At 41.6% G+C, this 18,154-nt stretch overlaps 1 protein-coding gene across 2 annotated transcripts in view; it reads right to left on the minus strand.

The window, feature by feature from the left end:
• Positions 1-9,876: 9,876 nt before the first annotated feature.
• The window catches only part of Astn1 (astrotactin 1), a 328,592-nt gene continuing 320,314 nt past the window's right edge, over positions 9,877-18,154 (minus strand). For both annotated transcript variants that reach the window (XM_008826113.3, XM_008826114.3), the window contains exons 22-23: positions 16,728-16,911; positions 9,877-12,952 (exon numbers count right to left, since the gene is read on the minus strand). In XM_008826113.3, coding sequence (XP_008824335.1) covers positions 12,715-12,952; positions 16,728-16,911 — 422 coding nt within the window. In that variant the 3' untranslated portion in view covers positions 9,877-12,714. The remainder of the gene's footprint in view (positions 12,953-16,727; positions 16,912-18,154) is intronic.

Genomic DNA, 18,154 nt, shown 5'->3' on the forward strand with positions numbered 1-18,154 from the left:
AAGACTCTACTATTCACTATGGCATTTCCTTCAGTGAGTTATCCTCCCACCTTGTGAGTCAATCTAGTACTAAGGAACTCACTGTCTCTCAAAGCTGTGTATTTATATCTGCCTTTCACTGGCTTCAGGGAAGCAGTGCATATAACATTACTGATAACATGAACATTGTATTCAGTACATTTTTTGTTCAATATTTGTGATGTGCTAGGCACAAAGTATACAATGCTGAGAAAATAAACAGACCAAGGGGTTGGAGAGATGAGTTAAGAATATTTGCTGTTCTTTGCAAAATACCTGGCTTTGGTTCCCAGCACTCAATTCATGTGGCTTACAACTGCTGTAATTCTAGTTCCAGGGGATTCAATGCCCTTTTCTGGCTTTGGCCAGCACCTGCACACATGTAACATATGTAAAGACAAGCACGTATACACACACACACACACACACACACACACACACACATAAAATAATAAATAAAATAAAGCTTAGAAAAAGTAGGAGCTGGGGCATAGTGGCATATGCTTTTAATCTCAGCACTTGGGAGGCAGAAGCAGGCAAAACTCTGTCAGATCGAGGCCAGGCTGGTCTACATAGCAAGAGCCAGGTCAACTGTGGCTACAGGGAGATCCTGATTCTATAGACAAATGCACACACACACACACACAAAAAAAACAGATCAAATTTTGATACTTAGGGAGTTTATTAAGAAGCTGAAGGAGACCAACAGCATTATTTAGAGAGAAGGACAGGAAGTGGCCATAGAAACAACACATCTAATCAAATAGGGGGATGCGGCAAGCTTTCAGGAAACAGGACTTGTGAGAAGCCCCTAGGGAAGTGAGCACATGGAGACAAAATGAAAGAGGTCCAGGTAAAAAGAAGGCCACTGACAAGGTATCCCATCAACAGGGCTATGGGGTATTTGTTTAGAAGCAGTGTGAGGTTTGAGTAAAAGGCCAGCCATTCCATTCAAAGAAAGAGTACAGTACTGTCTGAAGACAGTAAGGTATGGTACATGGATGAGGAGTGGCCAGGGCTAGGGGGAAAGTTCATGAATGCTTCTTGAAGATTCAAAAGAAGTAAGTGAGCAAGCCAAATAAATACTAGTAGGAGAATGAGCCAAGAACAGGAAACAGCAAGCATGAGGTGAGAGAGAGCTTCCTATGTATGAGGAAGAAGATTGAAGTCATCCAGGCTGGAGCAGAATGAGAGATAGGGGCAAAGTTAGAGAAGTGAGAGGGGTAGAGGTATAGGAGGGGGTCATGTAGGGTTCCCTTAGCTATGACAGTGGCTCTGACTTTTACTTGAGTGAATTTCTTTTCCATGCTGATTTCCCTATATACATACACAAGCCATTCTTATACACAAGCAAGTCACTTTATTATTTACTGTTTTTATTTAATGTGTGTGGATATATTGCCTGCGTGTATATAAGTGTACGCATGTCGTGAAATGCTCATGGAGGTCAGAAGAGGGCTTTGGGTCCCCTGGAACTAGAGTTATGGATGATTGTCAGCTGCCATGTGGGTGCTAGGAATTGAACCCAGGTCCTTTGTAAGAGCAGCCAGTGCTCTTAACTACTGAGCCATCTTTCCAGCCCCACGAGTAACTATTTCACATCTATCACCTTTCTTTTTAATTGCCATGCTTACTTTGGATTTGGGCTGGTGTACCCTCTTGAACAGATGTGGTAACATCTCTAAGCAAGTGCCCCTCTCCTGCTCCTTCCTAGCTATTCTGTTCAGGCATTGATCAACTCAGATCACCCCTCTTAAAATATAGTTTCACAGACTCACTGTTGCTCAGGGAAACTAGTCCATTATCCTTGTTTCTCAGCAAAGCTGGCTTTTTATACAGTGCTCCCACTACTTCTGAACAAATATCGCACTGCCCTGTTGACGGCGTACCTTATCAGTGCCTGGAAGTTCCACTGTACTGCTTGCTCAGTTATCCCCTCACCTGGACTCTTTTCCTTCTGACTCCATGTGTTAACTTCCTACAGTTGATTCTCGCATGTCCCATTTCATGAAGTCTTGCCTTATCCCCCTATTTGATGATATTTGTTTCTATGATCCCTTCCTGTCCTCTCTCTAAATAATCAATGTATTTGACTGATACTGTTGTTAAATGTGTTCTTGTCTTTCCTCTGCATTCAACTGTGAACACTTTGATGGCTGGTGAATTCAAGATCCACTAAGTTGTGCTTTTTGTGAGATTATAAAAGCAAATCTCTCCATCAGAGTAAAAACAAATCAACGTTAGAGACCAGAGCTTCAAAATCCAATTAGCAAAAACGAGATTTCTGGACACATTCATCCTGAGACCAGTCAGTCTTCAGCAATACACACCTCACATCTCTACACGATGGCTCTAGAAATAATATCATATTCATTTTGAGATCTCTGGATGATGTCCTTCCATGGAAGTGTGCTGACTCCATTACCAACCCTTATTTTATGGATATGAGACAAAAGAAAAGAAGATATGTTGTTTGCATATTTGGGGTTGGCCTGAGCAGGGCTGGTTAAATTTGAGCCTTGTGCTTGACTGGCAGAGGTGGTAGCACAAGGCCAACAGAGAACACTGTGAGGTTTAACCACATAGTACGAAGATGGCTCATTTGTCAGTAATTCATTGACTGTTGCATCCAGGCCTTGTCATTTGCCCAGCTAACACATGTGCATATTCATCTTTGGTATAAATGTATAGCACAAAGTATGTGGGAAAATAGAATAAGCAACGATTCAATGACCTGGCAAGACACAGGGCCTAAGAGGCAGCCTAACCAGACATCAAATTGGGTAGGTAGTGGTCTGAGATTCTTTTTTCTAGTCTGTCAAATGGGAACAATGATCATTCCAAGCCAAAAAAGTCGTTATGCAGATTTGTTATAAGAAATATGTAGTGCCAAAGAGATTGTACTTCACAGATTGTTGTCTAAAGTATTGTCGCACTAGGTGAACAGAAATGGCCCTGGTTTCCTCACAGGAAGAAACAGTAGCAGAGCAGTATGGTGGTGAGTAGCTGGCCTTTGAATGTCCATCCTCTTTTTTGCCTACAGTGTAAGCTATGCTAATAAAGTGATTGATACTTTTTCCTTCTTTCTCTCATACACATCTACACACACAATTAAGTGTTCTATGAACTTTGGACTATGTTTTAAATGTAATTTAATTTAAATACATGATATACTACAGTTTGAGGTTACAAATTAAATCATTAGAATGTGACACTAAATCCAAGTATTATGTGAGGGAAAATTTTTATGGGAATTATGACAGGAAGACAATGTAATTTACATGGTATTTCAGAAGGCCACTTCAGTGCCAGAACCTGTCCCAGAACTCTCCCTAGACTACATATGCACAGTGGACAGTCTGTAATCATACACTATAAGTTTAGAGTTAAACAATTTACCTTTGTGAAATAAGGGAGACATGGTTGTGGTTTGGGCAGAAAGAGTAGCAGAGGATGTGTTTAGTTATAAATGTCCCCAACATTGCCAAAGCTCTGTATCTCTCAGGTCTTGACTCTCTAAAAGTGTTCTTTGATAGACATCCTGGATACTTATGTGTTCAAGTGTGCTCATTTGGAGAATACAGACTTCAGAATGAAGACCTAGTTTGTAATCCCAGCTCAGGGGGCCTTGAAAAGGATGACCGAGTTTTCTAGGACTCCTGTGTAAAGTGAGAAATGATTTTAAATTAGTTGATCTTTTGTGTACATTTAAATGGGTTCTTCAAACAACTCTTGAAAGCACCTGGAATGTAAAGTGACTGTGTGAGTTGCTTTCTCATGGTATATATGAAACTCATTAGAGATTTATTGACAATAGCTCTCTGTTAATAAATATTTCCTTGTTTTGGTGAAGTATTGTGTATCACCTGAACACCATTTCAGATGGCCTCAAAATGTCATCTGGTTTCCAGTTTCGGTTCATGATACACCTTTGACACAGTTTAAGGCTTAGGAGAAGATGAAATAGCACAGAAAAGGGTGAGCAAAAGGAAATTGTTTGGGAAGACCTGGAAGTGAAGGCAAAGCTAGATTCTGGCCATAAGTTGTTTCCCAGGCTCATGTGTGAGGCCAGAGGAGCGCTCGATTTCCTTCCTGTAGGTGAATCTGATCAGCTGTTGATTTCATTGTTGTATTCTTACTATTTTCCATGAAATTCCTGGCTGGTGAATGAATGCTATATCTAACCACTGTGCTTCGGACACATGACTTGACCTTCGTTGCGAGCTTTTCTTTTCTTCTTTAATTCCAGTTCACTGTGTCTGCCCACCTTAGCCCTTCGCTATTTTTGTAGCCTTGCCTTTCCTGGAGAGTTCAACCCACTGCCACCTGCATTCTCACTGCTAACACAGATCTTCTATTTGACCAAACTGAGTGCCTTGAGCTGGCAGGTCTAGCCCTATGGTGGGAATGCTCTCTTCCAGAAAGCAGGAAGCAAAGGGATCAGCAGAGGTAAAGTTCTGTAGGGAAAGACTTTCAAACCACCTCCTCATACCCAAAAGACTGTCAGATTCAGTTTGAAGGGAAAGAAATAATTTGTACATGAAGTCTCTTTTGGCTCTTTGAGGAGTTTTCCAAATTTCTTCTGGGAGGCCCCCATTCCGTGGCCAGCAGTAGGAAAATCCACACCTGGGAGGCCCATTTGCCGTTTGCATTCATGTCTTCATCCTGAGCATTCCTGAGAGGTACAGGCAGTCCCTGCTAGTGGCCTGGCCCCAGCTCTGTGGGAAGCACTGCAGCTATGCTCAGACATTCCAGTTGCTGCTCAAACCCAATGGCACTTCATTAAATCCTGGGCCACACCCTCATCGTCTAAGTGTTTGCTGGTTTGCCATGGCAACCAAATTCCCTTTCTTTATGTTCCCCCCTCCTTGCCTTGCTCCAGTCAGCTCCATCACCAACACCTCTGTTGTGGGTCTCCTCCAATCCCTTCTTAGTTGCCAAGGGACACAGTGCCTGCAGAATGATGATCAAAACATCTCCCCCGTCCAGTACCCAAGAGAGAGACTATTTGGAAGGTTGGAGGTCTGAAGTGCAGTAGTTGATCTTCCCAAAGATCACCATTATTTATACATAACTCATCAAAATGGATGTGTTAGACTATTTTTTCTCTATAACTTAATAGACATTCAAGCAGCTTGCCTTGTTTGTATGAGCAGGATAGAGGGCTGGGATGATGGATGTACCTTGATTCTTAGGCTAGGACAGGTCAAAACAGTGGGATCAGAGTTGAGAGAAGGTTTGGAGTTCTCCACAGTCAATAAGTGCCTATTACCAAGAGCCTTGACAATGCCCCAGAATTGCTCCTTCTTCGGGGCAGGGATGCGTTCTACTAAAGACCTGGAGGCAGCAGCAACTTGGAAGTGTAAAGATTTATTGCATTTGGCTTGTCTGTTGGAAGACTGCCAGTTTTGCTGCATGCAAAATTGTGTCTTACTGCTCCCGAAGAAAACCAACCAAACGGAGGCTCAGTTCAATCAAATTTTGTTGTTATGTTAACTTTCTTGATCTCATCAAGTTGAATGAATGCAGAAGGGAAGGTGCCTTAAATGAGCCACATAGCAACAATGTCGAGACACATTTAATGGGTGCATTACATCTCTAAGTTTTCTCATTTCTAAAAAGTAGGTAGTAGTAATTATATGTTTGTAGTATTGTTGGGAGAATTAGACAAAAGAAGTCAAACAGAAGTCCTTCTATGGTGCTGATATATGAAAAGTAGTCAGTTAATATCATCTGCTATTAAACCAACAAGATCTTCAGCAACGAAACAGAATTTGTTTAGCACCATAAAGTCTCTCTCTTCAAGGAAGTTCAGTGTCAAAGATTTACCAGGATCTTTGGTACATTAAAAGGATGCTTAATGTGAACTGGGAATGTGTTCTCTTGCTATCTAACCATGCTGTTAGGCACCCAGGAAAAGATGAAACATTTCATAGTCTGAGAAACACTGAAGGGGGCCCAGGAGCAACAGCGTTGTTGAGCACGCGGCCAGGCGTGCTTCCAGCATTGTGTCAAGTACTTTCAAAAGCATTTTCTTGTGCAATCCTCAAGTTGCTTGCAGCAGTTAGTAAGGTATTGTGTCCTGACTCAAACCCATCCATGCATGCTGCGTGCTACTGCTATTGGACTACTCCAAGTTGTTACTCCTTTTTGCCCGTCAGACCCATGTGAGGTTGTCAACAGGTGGCACTAGAGGGACACTGGCAAGGAAAAGGAGGGACTGGTTCTTTCCTTTGAGCAAGTTGTGCTTCTCAGCATTACCTTAGCAAAGGCTCTTTACCACGAAAACAACAATATGTTGGTTCAGACTCCATCATCTGGGTCCTTAATGAATCAGCAGCAGCATCCCCAGAGGAGTTTCAGCACTGACAAATCGCTTGTCTTCCTTGGAGGCCTCTGATTTCTGATATGTGAACTTCTTCCCTTTGTTTCCAGCCTAAGGATAGTGGTGTTTCCCGTAGCAGTCACGAATACCTGTGTGCTATTTCCGTGTTTCCAATCGCTCTGCTTTTTCTTGTCCTAGAACGTGTTCTAATCAATCCCCTCCTTCAAATTTTTGCTCTTGAAGTCTTGGCCTGAGCTTACTGGTATATTGCTCAAGTGTCAGAAATGGAGGCTGCGGAATCCTTTGCTTCATGACTCCTCTGATAGTAAAACAACACTAACAGGACAGCCTTCAAATTCAGTTTTAGAAATGAAAATGACAGCTGAGGAAACTTTAATACGATTCTGTGAATTTCATCATGAGAAGGTCTGGCAACTGATTTCAGAAGCGATCCTTGCCTGGTGAGGACACATTAGGCTTGTCTGACTTAAGTCTGATCCATGGGTAGTTGAGTTCTGGAATATCACAAGGATATGGTTTGAGGTAGTTTCCTTTTTAGTACATAAGACAGAGAACACTGTGTGACTCTGGACAACAGCCTCAGGGTCACTTGGCATTTTAAACACTTGAAGCAAAGGAAGTTGCTCCTACTTATTAGGCACAGAGTGCAACTGAGGTTTTCCTCCTGGGAAAGGTAGTAAGGAATCAATTATACTAATTTGTACCCAATGTGAGCAGGCATATCATAGACTAACAAAAGACAGTTTTGGTGAAGAAACGTGATGTCAAAACCTGTCCATCTGTAAAGAAATCTGTCTAATTGCAGCACACATTGCAAAATCCCAGAACAAAGAAGTCTATTTTTCTCAGTTTGAATTAGTATGGACATGAACTAAGTCCTGGATTCCCACATATATTAAGAAAACATTGTCAACTTATTCTATACAATGCTGAGGTTTTATTTGAAGCTTACTACTAACTACTACAGGAGTTGATGGCAGAAGCAGGTGAGAGTTGAGGATATTAAAATCAAGACTGGGTTCTATCTCAATTTTTATCCCTAAGTTCTCACCTAAGCATTGGATGGTACTATGGATTCACAAGGAACAAAGAAAATACTCCAAAAAGAGCCACAAAGGTACATCAGGACCTAGCGTCACAATCCTTCAGCTTTGCATTACATATCTATGACAAAACAAAAAACAGAAAGAAGCAAAGCAAAGCCAAAAACTAAAACTAAAACCAAACCAACCAAACAAGACGGGACAACGTGCTCAGATTGTGCAAAGAGCAATCCTAAAGTGATTTTTCTTTCTTTCCCATTTAAAAAGGTTTTACTGTTGTTGTTGTTGTTGACACTTTCACACATGTGCATAATGAATTTTAGTCTTTTCACACCCTGTTCCCTTTCCTCATCGCTGCTTCCATCCTTTTTCCCAAGTCTCCTCCTACTTTCCTGTCTTCTTTGCGTGTATGACCCAATGAGTTTAATTACAGCTGTTTGTATGAATGAGTATGGGTGGTTGGGAGGTTATTTACTGCACCATGGGCCATTAATCACTGGCTCCATCACTGAAGAAAGTGACCCAGAGAAATCATTAACTGCCAATAGTCTCTCACAGAAGATTGAGGCTTTGTGGAGTAAGAGTTCCAGAGCAGGCATAAGTTCAGGATGTTTTATGACTCTGATGTGGAAGTCACATAATATCATTTCCACCAAAACCAAAACAGGCATCAAAACAGTTATCAACTTGCCTATACTTGGGTCCTGAAGAGGCTGAAGATGGAAGATCTTCAGGTGGAAGGGGTGTTGACGAATTTGTGGCCGTGTTTTAACACTGCTAAAGTCTTCGTCTACTTGGAATAATCTCTGCTGAGCCAAAAACTGAGACTTTTATCGTTGCTTTTTCAGAGCTTGTATTAAGCCCAGCTGCTTAACCTCTGATTATTAATGGTTTAAAGGGAAACATATGGTTTGGTGGCAGACAAGATGACATCTAAAGCTATACTATAGAGAGGAAGAAAGAGATCAAGCATTTTGGGCTACCCACCATGAGATGTTTCATAACATCCAGCACAAGAATAGATTTAGGACAGCCCTTTTTAAAACATTGATTTTAATATATATGTGAATTGTGCCCCTTTTTTTCATTTCTTTTTTGTCCTGGACCTCACTATGTAAACCATGCTGGCCTTGATTTCACAGCGATCTGCCTGCCTCTGCCTCCTGAGTGCTGGGATTAAAGGCATATACCACCATACCTAGCAGCTTTTGCCCTTTAAAATTTTTTAAAATATTTTTAATTGGATTTTTGTGATTTTCATACTATATAATTTGACGATATTTAGATACCCTCCTTTATTCTCACCTCCCCTTATTGCTTCTGACCACCATATATATATATATATAATCTCCACTAGAGCCTGGTTAACCTACCAAGAGTCCAATCCTTGAAAGAGGCTGTGTCTGGCCCTCCCAGGTGTCATCATTGCTGTAATTTCCTTAGGTGGGGTTGAACTTGCATAGGACTTGTGCATGCTGGGACAGTTGCTGTGACCTCATATGAGTAACTGAGCAGCTGTTTAGAAAACTGTTTCCTTGTGGTCGTTCACCACCTCTTGCTCTTACAATCTTTCCACCCCCTCTTCTACAATGACCCTTGAGCCTTAGGAGGCAGAAGTTTGATATGTGTCCTATTCATGGATAAGCACTCTGCAGCCACTTATTCTCTGCAGGTTGGCCAGTTGTAGGTGTCTGTGTGAATCACCATTTACTGTACAATGAAACTTTTCTGGTGAGAGCTGAGAGATGCAGTAATCCTGCCAGAACTGGAGGTTCAAAAAGAACCAGGATGGGATAGGATCCTCTTGAAGAAGTCTGAGAGCTAAGATGTTGGGGCACTAGAGAACCTCTGGGACAGTCATTTGCAACATATTTTTTTAAGTTCTAGCACTTCTCCAATCCTGTTCTTTTTAACATTATTCCTTACCCTTGTACTGATAGGTTCAGTGTATGACTTTATCCATAAAAATGCCATACTTTGAGAGAAAACAAGCTGGTATCCACTGCACTAGAGTGTTTGGAATATAGCAGATACGCAACATTTCACTGACTACTTACTTGGAAAAAGAAATAGGAGATAAGACTCGGGACCACATGCAAGTACGTTTATAATTGACTGTGAAAAATGCTGATTTTTCTTCTAGTTAGGATGATGGTTTTAAAGCCTACATGTTTGGAATATAAAGTGTAGCACTGAAAATCTTAATGATTCCCCAGTGGGTCAACCAGATCACTCAGATTATTGAAAGACACAAAGTAACATCCACACACCCCACACTTACTAACAGTTTTGTTTATTATTTAGTCAATTACATCATTTCTCATAATAGTACAATAATTCTTTTAAACAACACTGTTATAGTTGAAGATGGTCACATTATACTTCCTTTCCCCTCTACAGTAGTAAAGTATTTTTGTACTTAATTTTTAATAGAACATTTGAATATCAAGGGGTGCAATTAATTAAAAATAATGAATGGACCAAACTTCATGGGAAATAGTTGCACACGCAGTTAAAGGTCTGATGCTGTACAATAGTTGAGAATATTCAAGAGGAAACAACAGAGGTCTCAATGGGAAAAGGACCTGGAGGTGTATTGGTTTATGGAAGTGATTCCCTTAAGACCTGTTTGGCAGCTTGAAAATTTGGGGTTTAATACTGGCAAGGTAGCATTTGCCTTTCTAGACAGGATGAATTCATCCAGGCAAGAATTGAGAATCCTGGGCAGGGTGTGTTCTCTATCTCTTCAAAGGTAAACATCCTCCAGTAACTTGTATAACCATCTCAAGACCACCTCTAATCCATTCGTGTTGGCCTTTTCAAGTCATAAATAAATTGCACCAGTCATAGGAGTTTTGTGTGTTGTGTGTGGGAGTGGGGGTGCACATACATGCACACACAAGAGCACATTAAAGGAGTAAGACAATCAAGAGGAAGTGAGGGAAGAGGAAGGTCACTAAAATGAAGAAAAAGATGAAGTATGAAGCAGATGAGTGGGAGGTGGAAGGAGAGCAGGGCAGCAGATAGGAGAGAGGAAGAGAATGTGCCTGAAACAGAAGCATCATGGGAGTAACAGAGGGGTGACCCCAATGCCACTTCCTTGCCCCATAAGCTTCCATCTCAACACCACAGGGGCAAGAAGGCATTGACAGTCTCAGCATCATTCTGTTCAAAGTCAAGACACAATTTTCACCATGGGCTTGAGTAGCTGAATAGCAAAACTATAGCAGCAAGGGAAGCTGCACACTCTGCCCTATTGGTCCATCCTATTCTCTAGCAATGCTGAACAGCTTGCCCCTTGATGCAATTTAACTGAAGCCCCTGCATTGACCACAGGTGGGACAGCCAAATTTTCAGTTATCTTTTGCTCTAAAAGTAAGGGAATCTGTGATTCAGAATGTCTAAGATAAACCTACCAATATTTCTTGGGAAAGAAGCAAGAGGAATGAGACCAGCCTGCAATTTAACCTCATCTCTATTTACTGGTAAGAAAGGCAGTGTGCTGCTGCACTTAGGGTATCAAATGTACCCTAACTCCAAAGACTGTGGGTGTACTTTGGATCTTCCCCTTTATACTGCACAGTGGGCACATCTGTGCTTGGTACCTTGGGAAGGTGAAGCCCTCTGGGCAGGTCCCCTGTGGAGCTTAGAGCCTGGACAACTGTATGCTTCAGGCAACACAAGACAGTGCTGAGGATCACAGGGTGGTAAAAGTCCTGTGCTCTGGAGACATCTGAACTTATCTTGTGGCTCAGGCATAAAAATGTATGAGATATCTGGGGTAAATCTAGCAACCTTCCTGCTAAAGTTCCCTTATCGCTAAAAGCTAGGTAAGAATAGCACTTTCTTTAAAGGATAGCTGTAAGAATTCAGTTAAAGTGTTTACAATCACATCAATCATGCAGCAAAATCTTAATCAATGTTCTCTGTCATTATTTCTGGTTGGAAATCATCAATAAGGCCCAAGCATGGTCTTGTGGATGTAGTGCCTTTCCCTGACTTGTGCCATGTGTTTCTACTTGAAGAGTCCTGGTCAAGACTAGCTGACTGAAAGTGAGTTGGGCCATTGCTAGTCAACAGGACCCTGGAAGGCTGTTTCTGAAAGGCTAGTCTTCTTCTTAACTGGGTCACCATGCCCTTGTTGGGCAGTAAGTAGAAAGAATTGCAGAGAGCGCTAGTTTACACAGAAGTTTTTATGTTCCCAGCAACTAGGGGAATGGGCAGTACAATGTCAGAATCCTGCTAATGGTCATCAGAGAAAAGACTGGCAACATTTGCAATGTAATTAAGAAAATTTAGCACTGGTAGACAGGAGTATTTTTTAGATTGGTAATAGCTTAAATTCACCAAAACACTGACAGGGAAGAATCTCCCTCTCGGATTGAACCAAACACCAGCCAAGTCCTTTCTGTTCAGGCTATTAGGCCCAGAACTAATCAGAATCAAGGCCTTTGGGTCTATGTTGGTGGTCTAGAAGTGCACAATTTTTGAAACAATAAACTCTGCCTACTCCCTAGGGGCTGCTGCATGGTCTTGTAGCAGACTTCTTATGAGGTGTATTTGACAGGTGTTACCTCATTGCCTCTCAAAGATCACACTGTTCAGAGGGAAGGACAGACACCTGCCAGAGGAAGATTTAATTCCAGTCCCAGCTTAACTAGGGGAAAACCTAAAACCCCAGAGGCCTACTGGACCTGTAGTGGACACCAGATTCAACTGTGAGGTGTGAAAAGAGCCACAAGGAAGTCCGAGAGAAAACCCATAAGGAACAGACACTTGGCAAGCCCAGTCCCGATTTTCTCATTATCTTTCTCTGTGCACAGGGTTTTGGCTCCCAGTATGAGATACTTCTTAGGAGTGCCTGAGCTGTGGCATGAGGCACAGGGAGCTTTCTGCCCTCACCTCTGTTCCCATGTGGAATAGATTCAGAAACCCATAAAGCAGAGGGGCTTCAACCCTAGACTTTTTGTGGGAAGGAGAATGACATTCTTGAGCATCTTGATAAACTTCTTGGAGAAAAAAAATGCATGAAACAAATTAATACCAAAGTTAATTCCAAGGTAATCCTCTAAGAAAAGACAGTGCTGCATGAAGCCACTGGTTGGCGGGTTTACTGATCATGCAGGTGGAGAACATCACACTGGAGAAGTCCTGCAGGGAGCAAGAATCATGTTCTTCCTGGTTTAGAAGGTTCCTGTGGAGCTTTGGATGTTCCATTAAAAAATGTTTTAAAATCCACAAATCAACCCAGATGTCCCTCTCGTCTCTCCTGATTTCTTTTGGCAGCCACTCCCTGGTCCCATGGTGCTAGATGTCTTTGCTGTCCCCATAGTCATTGTAGGGAACACTCAGGGTCTGCTCCTCACATGTCTTCCTGAGGTCCCGGCTGAGCTCTGACCAATCCAGTCCGTAAGGTTTGATCTCACTGTAGCGGCAGCCCAGGTACTTGAGTGTGCCACGCCGCAAGCTTATCTTGGGCTCCTGAAGGAGTCCGTTGCACCAACTGCTGAGATCCCCAAGCTGAGAAAGAATGAGGCCTGCTTTCCTACAGTTCAAGCAGAAAAAGACACTTTTGTCAGAAAAAGAGAAGGTCAAGGAGCACACAAAAATACCACTAAAGTGAGAGTCTAAACTTGAAGAGGACAGAGTTGACTGCTTTATCTCTACATTTAGCATATCAGATTCATTACAAATGTTTGTTCAGTGAGTAAAGGAATGGATGAATTTATGATGAATGAATGAGGTAGTTATGCAAAGTGTCATATGCACCAAAAAGAAATAGAAAAAAATGCAGCAAGAAATAAAATAAAGAGGAGAAAATAAATAACTAATATTTCCTGGAAATATTTAAAATCATGGAATTGGCAGTCTTGAAAGCAATCAAATCAATGTTCTATAAAAACCAATAATTTATCATCACTAAATGACAAGTAATGTGCTTGGCTGAGTATGTCCCCTTTCAAGGCTGTATTTGAATGAATAAAAACAGCCTATATATTGAAGTGAAGGGGATATCCAATGTGACGAATTACACCTGTGTTGAGGTAATTATAGCTCAGTGAGGCTGAAGACAATAGGGCCTATTCACATTGACACAGGACAGTCTTTGGACACAGCAGATTCCCAGTTGTGCACATCATGTAATTAACCTCCAGGGGAGCTCATGCCCCATTTCGTCCTTCATAAAGTCAAGAGGTCATTGCCATTGGTATTAAGGCCCACTTGAAAAAAGCAGACAAAGGAGGGGATGAGACTGCACTGAGCCATTGCAGATCCCCAAGAGGAAGGAGAGGAAAGCAAGTTTGCCAAGCCTTACATACATTTGAAAAGACTGATTCCTCAGAGAGTGGGAGCCTCCAGCACAGAGCCTGGGGAAATGCCTAGCATGTTACCAACTGTGGTGTTCATTTCTTATGGTAGTAGAGATACAGGCTACCTGAAAACCAGTTCCCACACCTTGATGTCTTTCTCTCTGAGCAATTAAAGGCAAAGGATTCCCTTTGGCTGGTTTTTTGTTTTATTTTTTTCCTATTCAAAGATGTAAGTGACTAGAGAGCTATGAAAGATGATTCTCTTACGGGAGCAAGCTCATGTGAGGCTTAAAGTGCTGTGTGGAAAGCTTAATGAACAGAATCCATGACATATTTACTAACTGCTAGGTTAGCAAATGTCTTGTGTGAGGAATCATCTCTTTTCTGATTTGGACATCAGCACCTTCTAGAAATGGACAGCTTTTTGTACCCCCATTTTCAAACTTTTCAAAGAAAAAGTAATTACATCCATTTCATTCCTCTTCTGTCCTGGCAGTGAGAATCATCAAGGGGTGATGTCATTTAATTCCTAAGAGGACATATTGGAAGAGTGTGGCATTGATGCTGAGGAAAGATGCTGAGCTTTGGCATCGAAGTCAAAGGGCTAAGAGTGGTATGGCCTTACTGGAAGGAAAGTTGTACTTTCTCCAATGGTGGTGGGTCAGAAGACACCAAACAAGCACTCTGCTGGCCAACTAAATAGCCATTCAGAGGGACAGTCTTTACTTTCCCTACCAGCTTTGGGAGTTTAGCCAGGCAGGTTTTCTAAAAGTCATCATCACTAAAGACTGTGGTGGTTCTCCCTTTCAATCTCTCCTACCATGTGCTACCTATCAGTTGCTAGCCTTCCCAGGAGACGGAGGAAGGGGATGTGTAAGAGGAATGAGAGCAGCATCACATCATCTTCAAGAAACAGACTAAAGAACATGGCTCAGCAGCCTTTCAAAGGAGTGAACGGAATTAGCCTATGGAGTCTCGGTTGCTGTTTTCATTGCTCATTTGTTGTTTTTAAGGAGCAATTAGCTTGTGATTACCCGTGACCATCTCAGAGTCTATGATCTTCTTTGTAGGTGATGGTGTAACCACTGTTGTCCTCAGAGTATTTGCAACCTCAACTCATTCTGGAGGCGTCCACAAGTTTTAATGGAATTGGGTTTAACAGAGCTGAGGAAATCCTTCCTGCTTGTTCATAGGAAGTGTGTACCCACAGACTCATTTGTTTCATTCTCACAACTAACCCCAAAGTGGGTTGATGTCACTCAAGGCAGTTGGCTTTTCCTCTTCTGTGGTTCTCCCTGAGATCCACGACATTAAGGTTTTGTTTTCCATGGATAATGTTTCCTACTATGTATTTGTGAAAGACCAGTATTACCCATGAAAGAGCCTCTGGGAGGAGAGCACAGGGAGGAGGATGCAGAGTCAACAGTGAGCTTTGCTTCAAGTGGCATTCCCCTCTCCTCCGCAGCTCACTGTCTATATTGACCAATTTTCCCTCTAACTCCTGAGTCACAAAAGAGAAAACTTGAAGCTCCAAATGCCCTTAGAAAGGAAGCTGAAATGCGCACTGTTAGGACTGTTCAACTTGTGGCATCTATGCTCTCTAACAAAGAATTGCATGTATATGCTCAGTAAGTGTTAGAACAAAGGAGGGAAGGAAGGAAAAAAAGAGCCAGGAGCAGAGAGGCAGAGGAAGGGAGGGAGATAGTTGCAGTAGACGATACTGGGTGTGAGCAATAATAAGGTCAGGAGGCCCTGAGTTCAATCCCCTGAAACCATGTAAAGAGCTCGTGTGGTAGGGTGGTCTGTGCTTATAATTCCAAGTCCAGAGAGGTGGAGATGGGGGAACAAAGCTCAAAGCGACCTCTGGTCTCCACCCACACCTGCACACATGTGCACCTGCACACACTTGCACATATTCATAGACACTCATACCCCCAAAAGGCTAGAAGAAAAGAAGAGGAGGAGAAAGGGGAGGAGGAGGAAGAAAATGAAGCAGAAGCAGCAAGGAAAATGCCCCGAACAAGATTCTCCTCTGAAAATGTATAATGACTGAGGTGAGTGTCCCTCCAGAAGTCAGATGAATGGAAGGGGATGACATCCAGAGAAGGCTGCATTTCACTGTTGACTCTCTAAGTGCTGGGGGCAGGGATGCTATAGAACTGGTTTTCCTAACTTCGTCTTTCGCTTTCTCCCCTTGACTTGATGTTCTCCTCCCTTCCTTTTACTTTTTCTTCCACTTCCTTTTTCTTATTCTCGTAGTTGCCTATTTTCACCTTATATGAATTCCTGAATAACTGACTACTCAGTTTTCATGCAATACAACCCTTCATCGTTTCTATCTAAGAATTCCATAATTTCCAGGAAAATTTGTTTTCTTAAGATAGCAGTGTATTGTTCTGATGAATGGAGACAAAGGAAAGTGACATCTCTCCCTAGGCTTCACATTCTCTACTTTCTGGGCACTCTCTCTGGGCTGTGCAGCCTAAAGAGTGAGTACTGAATATTAGAAGTACAAATGTGGGGCCAGAATAAATTGGCCAGCACTGTGTCATCTTAGCAAAGGCCTTAAGCTACTCTTTTGCTTTGCAAGAGAATGTGGACTTTAACTCAAAGTAAGTCTGCATTATATAGGTAACATATGGAAAGTGCATGTGCATTGAATGTTTCTGGTTGGGCTTTTTAATAAAATTCCTAATTACTTTCACAAGACTGAGCTTTCGGCCTCTGTAATTCTAGCATCAGAATTCCATGTCAGCATGATCAGAGCAAAGTTGTTTTTTTTTTTTTTTTTTTTTCCAGAGTTCAGGAAATGAATTCATGACTCAACCGCTTTAAAGAGCTCGTTCAAAACAATTCTGTATAACATGAACTATCTAAAACACAGAACTTATTTCTCTGAGCGCCTAAGTTTTCTGAGGAAATCTCTGCAACCTCCATGAAACAGAATCACAATGGAAGAGGCACAGAATTCCAGAGTATTTAAAAGATATTGTACAGTTTGTTGATTACCTGGGGCCTAGTTCATCCTCACACCGCCAGGTAAATTCCCCAAAGCTCTCATAGTGTTGGTTGTAGTGGTAGAGGACTCGGTGCAACGTGGGAGAACCCAGATCCAGAAGGGTATTGTAGGCAGTCTGCTGCTCCTTCCCACTGGTATAGCCATTGAAGAGATTATAGATCTTGTCTGCTATTTCTGAGGAGGAAAGAAAAGGCAAGTACAGCTTTCATCGTTTAAACAAGAGCTCTGAGAAATGCATCATTAGGCAATTTGAACATTGTGTAAATATTTCATTTATTAGTTTTATTTTATGTGTATTAGTGTATTGCCTGCATGTATGAAATTGCACCTGATTGTACAATGCTCACAGAGGTCAGAAGAGGGTGTCGGATCCCCTGGAACTGGAGTTATGAAAGGTTGTTAGCCACCATGTGGGTACTGAGAATCAAACCCAAGTCCTCTGCAAGAGCAGCCAGTTCTCTTAACTGCTGAGCTACCTCCTCTGCCTCACCATTGTGTAAATATTATAGAATGTGCCTACATAAACCTAGATTATATGGTCTACTCGACACCAAGTATATATGATATATGCAGGTCATAATCTATTGTTTCTAGAGTAATGACAAACAGAACACCATAAGATTAAACTAGGAACAGAAATGATACCCTCAAAAGACATGGTAGACATAATATGTGTGAGGCTGCCACTGGTGGTATGAAACAATATACTATTTGCAATAAGATATGTTGGTAAGTAGTACATTCTGAAGTAATGGTAAATAAAGAATAGTAAATACATAAACAAATGCCAGATGTTTATTATCATGACCAATATTATATAATATACACAAGTATATGTGTTGTACTTTCATAGGACTGGTGGCACAGTAGGTTTGTTTATACCAGCATCACCACAAACATGAGAGACTGAACTCTTTCCTGACATCACCATGGATGCTGCAACATCACCATGGACTAGGAAATTTTTAGCTCCATTATAGTCTTGTGATATACGTGGTCCATTACTGATCAAAGCATTATCAAACAGCACATGATCATTAATAATCCATGTATGATCATTTGTATTTATAATGTATATAATGTATGCGTGCATATATATGTAACTATATACAAATATATGCATATTTACTTATATGTGCCTGATATTATTTTAAAAACACTGAACTTAAAAGTCAAAGACATTGATTTGTGTAATTCACTCTACCTCTGCCCCATGGACTTCAGTTTTCTGTTGTATACATTAAATTCCTTTGACTAAGATACCTCTAAGGTCAGTTTTAGCTGGAATACTCTTTGTCTTACTAGGTTTACTGAAATACATAACCCGAGGCAAAAGCTCATATAATCCACTTGATTGGAAAGTGCAATCCCGGTGAAGTAAGAGTGAGGATAAAGGGCAATGAGGCAAGAAACAAGA

Source organism: Nannospalax galili, unplaced genomic scaffold (assembly GCF_000622305.1).
Source record: "Nannospalax galili isolate Female #2095 unplaced genomic scaffold, S.galili_v1.0 scaffold429, whole genome shotgun sequence".
Lineage (NCBI taxonomy): Eukaryota > Metazoa > Chordata > Mammalia > Rodentia > Spalacidae > Nannospalax > Nannospalax galili.